The 9146-nt window shown below is 33.2% G+C and overlaps 2 protein-coding genes across 2 annotated transcripts; one reads left to right on the top strand and one right to left on the bottom strand.

The window, feature by feature from the left end:
• The first annotated feature begins 885 nt into the window (after positions 1 to 885).
• On the top strand, positions 886 to 4168 carry LOC139431035 (uncharacterized). Its single transcript, XM_071198602.1, has 2 exons — positions 886 to 3510; positions 3569 to 4168. The coding sequence occupies exons 1-2, from the start codon at positions 3426 to 3428 to the stop codon at positions 4150 to 4152; spliced, it is 669 nt and encodes a 222-aa protein (XP_071054703.1). The 5' UTR covers positions 886 to 3425; the 3' UTR covers positions 4153 to 4168.
• Positions 4169 to 5699: 1531 nt separating this feature from the next.
• LOC139431194 (uncharacterized) lies at positions 5700 to 6929 on the bottom strand. Its single transcript, XM_071198832.1, has one exon. The coding sequence runs from the start codon at positions 6927 to 6929 to the stop codon at positions 5700 to 5702; it is 1230 nt and encodes a 409-aa protein (XP_071054933.1).
• Between the last annotated feature and the right edge of the window lie 2217 nt (positions 6930 to 9146).

Genomic DNA, 9146 nt, shown 5'->3' with positions numbered 1-9146 from the left:
TCGTAACCGCTAAAATTATGAAAAAAAATCGGTATACTATAATCCAGTTTAATTTGTAAGTTACAGTTCATACAAAGCGGAGAAATGAAATTTCCTGTGAAATGATCATAATGTCGAACTTTAGGATTTGCAACGGAAAATTCGCAATGGCATACAGGACAGTTATATGTGGAATGATATATGGATATTTCAGTTGGAGTCAGTTTCTTTATGATATTTGTAGTACTAGCTTTTAAAATTAAATGAAGTTCTCGGCTAAGTTGCTCTAATTGATCTATAAACCATGTTTGAGGATTTTTTCCTCGATACAATTTAAAGCTATTGTAGCTATTATTATATGAACAAACGATATTAAATGCTACACTGCAAGCTTCATGTAATTGATAATTCAACGTATATGATTTTGTATCTGTATTAGGACAACCATCAATTTTTTTGAGTAATGATTCAAAATCTGCGTATATTACGAATGGCTTTCTGATTAGTGCCTTAAAATTTTGAAATTGTAAAATACGTTTCTCAGGGAGAGTAATCTTGACAGCTTTATGATTCATACAATTTAAGGAATGTTTTTCCAATAGAATTTGTTTATTAAAATGATTAAGACAACGATCACATATATATAGTTTAGTCTTATCTTTAGTAATTTTTTTATATAATAGAGCAGATAAATCATGTATTAAACAATAATGATGTAAGCTGTTACTTTCTAGAATTAATAAATTAAAATGATTTTCTTTTACCTGTTTTGTATGAAAATAGGGGCCTATTAAATCTAGTTCATCATTGAATCCAAAAACGTTAACAGAAATTGTTGGATTTAGTTTTTCGAACTTAGAAATATCTGTTAATGTAATCGGAAATTCAATTCCGTTTACATTAAACATTTTTTCGATATTAAAATTCGAATAAGAATTCATTTCGCATGAATACATTTTATACAAACCCGCCAGTATACAATATATGAAGCATAGATTATCATTATTACGTATATTGAGAATGACGCCTTTTTTCCGTGTTGATAATTTCGGAGGTAGTGGAATATAGGTTCCTGCTAGTAACGGAGAATATTTATTGATACATACCAATAAATAGTTAATTGAAACGAATGACCATCCGGAATTGCGTTCAGCGAACTCCCCGATCTAAATAATTACAAAAAAGAAATAAATAAAAAATAAATAGATGAATGTTTAGAAATGTAAAAAGTACTTGCCTGATTACATATATCCTCATTAAAACCCTTCAATATAGTAGTAATGGAAGAAGACTGCAATACTACAGCGTTGGATGTATTAAAATATTTAACATCTTCTTCTCCGCTTGTAGGAATGATGAAATTAGCGGAAAGTTCTAAGTTCATCTTTATCCCGGACATTTCACGTTTTAATACATTTTGCACTCTCGATTTTATAAGAAATATGCAATCATCTAAAAATGTTTTGGGCTCTTTGTGCACTAAATTGATGATAGCTCCAGTTCGAACACGAGATTGAAAAGCGGAAGTTATGTCTTGCCATCTAATCAGATCGCTGCGTTTCTTATGTAATCCTTTCCCATATTTAACCCCTTTCACTACTTTTAAACTATTTACAATTTTTAAGTGTATTTGTTGTAGATCGCATAAGATTGATTGATAATGCCTCTTAACCCCTATTCCTCCATTTTTAGTACGTAAAAGCTTAGTTAGTAATCGAATATTTCCTCTATTTAATTTTTGTAATCTTTTAAATTCATCCTCAGATCTACAGAGATTCAATAACTTTCTAGTTGTTTTAACAGTTTCAATTGTTACAATTTCCATTATGATCTAACTATATCTAGGTGTAAACTCTATTAATCTATTCTAATTTAAGCATCTAAATATACCTAATTTAAAAAAAAATTTTAAACTTTTATGAATTCAAATTCATGTAAAAGCATGTCTTTCCCTACAAATTTACGATTGACTAACGTCAAACCAATTTGGGGATGTTCCCCCGAATTAACCATCTCAACAAACTGATTGCTGACTTGATATAAATACCTTTCCGGAAGAAAGACAATGTTCTCGTTCAGCTCCACCAATAGAGTCGGATATTTTGCATTAAACAATTGCTTTAAAGTAACTATTGGATGTATTTCCCCAATCTTGAATTCCATACACGATATTTTTGGCTTCCTTTCGTAAACTGACACGTTAGCAGCTTTTAATTCTGCATCAAATATGTTATCTCTAGTTGAAGAGGAGCTTGAACTGCTGTCGGAGATAGCCAATTCTTTTTCGTCTTCCTTATCGCTTCCCGAAAGGGGATGCTTGGTTTTACACTTTTTAACTGTTTTAGTAGGAAAAGATGTAGGAACTACCGAAGTTTTTTTTTTAAAAATTTAGGCATCGTGAATAATATTTGTAATGTGAACTCGTGTAGTGATATTCGACAAATGATAAATCCTCTAGGCTGCAGCGTTTATATAGGAAATTATTTGGATTAGATAGTTCTAATTTAAAAAACCTCATTTTGCGATTCAAAATCCGTTGGACCGCACACGCAAAAAAAATTTGCTGGGATAATTGAATTAAAACGGAAGAGTGTGGCAAGAAAAAATGATAGCAACTATCAAAGATTTTGTAAACTTGCATGACACCGCAGAAGAGGAAGTTTCTATTGTTTAAAAAAAAATCCGTTGGACCGCATATAACAAAATTTTCTCGAATTAATTAGAAATTAATCTTTTTGTAAAATAGGAAATTTCTATCGTTTTAAAAATCTGTTGAACCGCACGGTTGTTGGAAAAAAACATTTTTCGTTTGTGTAATTATGTTAAAGCGGAAAACCGTGGCGAGGAAAAACGATTGCACCTATCTAAGATTTTGTAAACATGCAAGACACCACAAAAGTGGAAGTTTCAATCGTTTTTAAAAAAATCGTTGAACCACATACGTGATAGATACGTAAGAAATATTTTCCTCTTACGTAATGCCAGCAACTATCAAGGATTTTGTAAACCTACATGACACCGCAGAAGAGGAAATGTCTATCGTTTTGCTAAAAAAAAATATGTTGAACCACAGACGCGATGGTTGCAAATTTTCCTCATGCGGTGAAGAAAAAAATTATTTGAAAGAAAACCGTTGCACCTCAAATGATATGAACTTCATATAAATACGCCTGATCGTTTACCGTTTCTCATAGTTTGTTCTCTTACCGTATTGTGCTACTGTAACGATTCAAAATGCCAAAATATATTCTTTATATTAATGAACGTGATTATGGAGCAACGGAAATCGAAATTTTCGGTTCCGATTGCAAGGTGGTGGACGGTAAATAGTACACATGTAAATGTTTATTTATTTTTAAAATTTCATATGAGTTTATTATTGTTTTACTATTACTGTCTCATAATTAGATGCGAAATGCGATGTTAACTGGTGTGAGATCATAGAAATGGTACGGAGACGGGAGAAATCCCATCATCCTACGCAAAAACATGTTGGGGGTGTGAAGAAAGAAGTCGGCGATGGCTTTGAAAGTAATTAATTTATTCTTATTTAATTCCTACCTTTTTATTTATTTATTTTTTTTTGTAGTGGCTTGGGAGGAAAACGAGAACCTCAAGTCGCCCTCACCTCACTCGAAAGATGTAGCGAAAAAATCCAGCGATTCTTTTGAAAGTAAGTACTTAATTTTTTCTTTTTTAATTCTTATCTCTTTAATAAATTATATTTTCTGCTTTTTACTCATAGCAACTTGGCAGGAGAGTGATAGTCCCAGGTCACCCTCACCTCGCTCGAAAGGTGAGGTAATGGATGATGAGGAGCTCATCGCAATTAATGGTCATGATGAGGACTATGCGCGGGGCATATCGGATTTACAACAAGCATGGGAACATCCCCATCGATACGAAAGAGTGGCATCGCCTCCAACACTAATCCCGTTGGAAACACCTAGATCTACCCGACAAGCATGGGGACATTCCCATCGATATGAAAGAGTGGCACCCCCTCCAACACTAATCCCGTTGGAAACACCCAGATCTTCCCGCTGTTATGCCCCTAGAGGATTGGAAAAAGCCCCCCAAAAATCGTTATCGGAAAATAAGACGATGATCAATATTTTAGAAAAAATCGTTGATTTAAACGAAAAAATGTATAGAATTTTAGAGAAAAAATAAAAAAAGTTAATTTTTATTGTTTTTTATTATATTTACTTACATGTACACTTTAACATTTCTTCTTAGTTTAATTTATTCAAACCTAATTTTAAAAATTTTGAAATTAACTTTACATTTTCAATTGCGCAATTACTAAATGAATTATTATGATATACACAACTATTTTGCGATGTTGAAAGTAATGGACAATTTAAATTATCCTGTAAATTAATAATTACAGTTTTTGTCTCTGGTTGTAAATCCCGTAACACCGTTTCCTTTTGCGAACCCTTTACAAATATCACCTCCGCTTCACATGTATGCTCGAGCAGAATTTCTCTAAGTCGATTGTAGGCTACATATCCATAGTCATAGTTTAAATGATGTAAGTTGTTTTGTTCCCAAGCAATCTGTCGTCGTTCGCGTTTATTAAGCTTTTCATGAGCTACGTCCGCTTGAAAAAGGAAATGGGAAATCGAGTAACCATCACTTATAGCTAATTCTTTTACCCGAAACCCTGATAATAGAGTAAAGCCCTGCATATCAATGATTTTTATTGGATTTCGTGATGCCATAATTTTCAAACGATGTGAATGTTTTAGAATTGGAGATATCAATTTCTCTGTTTCTTTAATTCGCTTCAAAAATCTTGCTCTATCTCTGGCTGCTTGTTCCCAGCTAGGAATCTCGATATCAACTAATTCGATTTCATGAACGGTTACACTTCGACAAAACTTGACCTTCCTACTCATTTCCCTCCTTCTCTTAAAATTATTGAATTACATGTATTTAATTTAGATTTTAGCCTTCTTGTTTCTTGTTCGCATGAAGAACAGTGCCAACTACATTCAGGGCTAATTGTAGATATCGCATTCGCTGCAACCTGAAGTTGCGGTTTAGGCAACACTTCTTGTTCACACTTACTAGCCCACATAGATATTTCCAACCGTAAACCTGAATTTTGAGCCATACAATTTGCCAAATCTTGTCTTATTTCAATAATTTCCTGCAACTTTTCATCGAGCGCTTCTTTTAATGTTGCTATTTTCTGAATTGAATCCAAATTTTTTACATTCTCACGACATTCTTCTAAATCTGTAAGATCTCTATGAGCCATTAACGATAATCTTACATATCTCGCATCCAGGTCCTTATTCCATAATTTACAATCTTTTAAATCATTCATGCAGTTCACGCTTTCATTAGCTTCCGTTTTATGAGATATTACAGTTGCAGAAGGTTTTAAATCTGTTAGCGTTGTTTTGTAGGGTTTTAAAGTTAATGGAAATATTGTCGTTATCGGTGTTTCCGTAGGCTTTAAAGTTATTGAAGTTAATGAATTATTCTCATCGATGTTGACAGGATTTTTTTTCTTTTTTTTTACCGTTTTTAAATTAAGCATTTCACTGGAAAATGGTGCTACTTCCAGTTGAATCTGACTGTTGCGGTTTCGAACATTATGAGTAAGCGAACTAGATCCATTTTTAAAGTAAGTTAGATTAAAATGTTCAGCGTGAATGTAGCACCAGTAGCAGCAGATACATAATAAAAATTTAATAATCATTTTTCTAAATAATTTTTTGTACTAAACCTGTTAACGGTCTATACTGTATGATAGTATCATGAATTATGAGACAGAACGCAGAAATATTATCATTAAATGCAACATCGCTCTCCAAATCTAGTTTAATATCAACTGTAGAGGATTTTATACTTTCCAGTTGTTTGGAGCAATCTATAACGAAAAGCGGTATATCATGAAATTGATTAAAATCCAGTAGTGGTTCTCCAATTTTATTTCCCCCACAATAGCTTTTTCTGAAGCTTGTATACATATTGTAGGCGTTTCCATAACGTTTTTGAATCATGGATAAATTCAAATTATCGTATGGATAATGAGAAGAGTTTAGGTGTAATTTAATATTATTCATGTTGGCATGCTGAAAATCGGATGAATCAAAAGTAGCATCGTCTTTTGTTTTAGATTGAAATGCAATTATAACATATCGAGGTCTTTCCAAGCTAGTACTCGATTTTACAGACCAAATATCTTTCTTTGTAGGACGTAGAGAAGGTAATTCAAACAATTCCCATTTTCGGAACGGTAACAATATAGGCATATCCTTATTAAGAGCATTTAATAATTGTAAACGATGTTTATCATTTACAGTTATATGTCGTATTCTCCAATCGACATTGGTGAGGTATATTTTCATTTCTTTCGTACTATTTTTTAAACTATTTTTATAGCAATTATCATCATTTCGAGCTCTTAATAATACTAGCTCCTGTCTAGCATTAATAATGATTTTTTTATAATCTTCAGCAAATCCTAAGATAAAGTTTAAAGGTATGCAAGCAGTGAAATGAGGAGTAATAAACGTTGGTTGTTTATTTTGCGGTTTAGGAATCCATCCTGCTGATTGCAGCGCTTTACTTTCATTATCGCTATAGGAAATGTATCCCTTTATCGTTGATGTAATTCCGGGTTTTATGTTTCTATCTATTTCAACACCATTTATCTCGTATCGTATTTCATCGAATAGAAATAAAAAAGCATTGTTAACTAGTTGAACATCTCCAGTTCCTCCAACAGCAGGCGTTTCTTCTATTTTCCCCTGAATAAAAATATAGCTAGCGTGGGGATATGTGTATATATCTTGATGGTTTATTGGTATTCTAATTTCATCACTCGCATTGAATGATTGTATGCGAGGTAGATATGTATGATATTCTTCACTCGATAAACTATCATCAAATATTGCTGCATCGTACACATTTAAAATTTCGGCACTCATTTTTGGGCTTTAATTTTAAATCCAAGCGATTTTAAAAACAATTTATTTTCGTTGGTTAAACGTTGATGTTGTTTGGTAGACAACCCGGCACCAATTATAGTTCCACGATGTTTTATCACGTTTTTATATCCGCAAGATGATGAATTGAATACTAATCCCATTTTCTTTTTTATAAAATTCGCTTCAATTCAAGTCTAACAACTATTTCCTCACCGCGAAAATTCACAGGTTTACCGTTTTGATCGATAATAGACAAGGTTATGTTGCTGATCGTTCTACGACTGCTTATAGGTAAATAAACAATGTTTTTTGGTTCTATATTTATAGCATAACCTGGAGCAACTTGAGGTGAAAATTCGAACAAGGTGTGCGATCTCTCGTTATCGTAAAAAGCACTCGTTATGAAATTGCACTCGAGGCGTATACTTGATTCTCTGATTATTTGTATTGGTTGATCAGACTCGCTCATTACTCCCGGTTTTATTATTTTACTGCTAAAGCCCAACATTGATCCAATGCTATCTGATTTAGTAAAATCTATTTCCGTTTTAGAAATAATTACACACTTCAACGTATTATGGTTCGGTTTAATGCTAATAAAAGGATCTTCATCCGTATCCTGTTTATTAGTCTTTTTAAGTAATTGTTCTCGCACGTAATCATTTATGTTTTTTATTTCATATGAACCTGTAGGTATTTCGATAAATTCTCCTTTACCTCCATAGTATATTTTATTACATCCCGTCTCGATATTTGGAATACTATTGTACGTAAATAGACCTATCAAGCCTAATGCGTACTCCGATGTTTCCTCCAATTCTAGAGGAGGATAATAATCGGCTGAAAGGATATTCTTCCTGCCTTGCAACGTGAATGTACAAGACATGACTAATGATCATTCATCACGGTCTTATTTTAAATGTACTTTCTCTAAAAAATCTAAACATAAATGTCCACAGTTGACTGCATTAAATTTTTGATATCTCTTATGATTATAAAATAGTTTTGTATTGGGTCCAAAGTAATTTAGAAGTTCTTTAGGAGGCGTTAGGTTACCAAAACTATCAAAATATTGCACTAAATTATTATTCTTATAATATGCAACCCAATGCGTGCCAGATCCTTGAATTGAATCTAAATTAACTACTGCACATTCCTTTTTAAGCGGTTTTTTAGGTAATGTATGACGCATGTACACTCCTCTAAAATTAGGTATGTTTTCTCGCCCATAACGCATAATAATATCATCCGTTAAGGGCGTCTGCGAGAGTTTTTTGATTTTTTGTTTCCTAAAAATAAACCCAATCCTTTGCGATATGGTTTTAGAAAAAGACCTTGACCGGATTTTTGTTTTCCGATTGCTATCGCTTCCATTTCCTTGTTATGCCGTCGGTCTTCGATAAATTTTTCTTTAGCTGCTCTCACATCTTTTACTGCTTTGACGACATTGCTTACACCGGATGCGAGTGCACCGGCGGCCGACAAACCAGCAAATAAAGGTACGAGAAATGGTAGAAAACCTCCTGATTTACTAGCGATACCACTACCATTGACGGAGGGAATTGCTATAATACGAGGTGTGCGGATCTTTTTCTTACCACCAACATTTTTTACCGTCTTTTTTGCTATACCCAATGCATATTTCGCATACTTATTTAAATTTTCATTAGACAAATTTTTCGATTTTAATTTAATTTTGATTGGTTTCAATACGTTTGAATTAAAAGCAACAGAGCCTCCATTTTTATGTAGCCCTCTCCTTCTTCGTTTATACTCCTTCATACCTAATCCTAATTTCCTTTTCGTTTTCATACCGCTAGTTACAAGCCAAGCGCTTATTTTTTCTCCAACACTTGAATTTTTATCTAGTACCCTATTCCACGCTTTCTCTTCTAATATCTTATCGGCTTCGTGTCGTGTATGTAAATCTTTATTCTGCGAATAGGCGATATCGTGTTTTTTGCAAGCTTTATCAAGAGAATTAATTCCGGGATCTCCACGAGTTAATCGCTTGGCGAGTTTTGTACCGGGACCGCAATACTGATAACCCGGAATGTGTAATTCTATTGGTAATTTGTTTATAAAGGAATTAAATACACCTCCTCCCTCGATGTCTCTAGTCATTATACTAACATGAAGAACACCGTAATACGCATATATAAATTTCATTTTCTCTTATTCTGCAACTAGTGACTAAGCTCATGTAGCCATATAAAG

The sequence above is a fragment of the Onthophagus taurus genome, chromosome 8 (genome assembly GCF_036711975.1).
Source record: "Onthophagus taurus isolate NC chromosome 8, IU_Otau_3.0, whole genome shotgun sequence".
NCBI classification, from domain to species: Eukaryota; Metazoa; Arthropoda; class Insecta; order Coleoptera; family Scarabaeidae; genus Onthophagus; species Onthophagus taurus.
The sequence above is the reverse complement of the archived record's forward strand: the minus strand, read 5'-3'. Positions and strand labels throughout refer to the sequence as shown.

Coding starts and splice junctions, on each gene's coding strand:
- LOC139431035 (XM_071198602.1), top strand. CDS start 3,426: ATGGTACGGAGACGGGAGAAATCCCATCATCCTACGCAAAAACATGTT. Junction 3,511..3,568: donor AGTCGGCGATGGCTTTGAAA/GTAATTAATTTA, acceptor TTTTTTTTGTAG/TGGCTTGGGAGGAAAACGAG.
- LOC139431194 (XM_071198832.1), bottom strand. CDS start 6,929: ATGAGTGCCGAAATTTTAAATGTGTACGATGCAGCAATATTTGATGAT.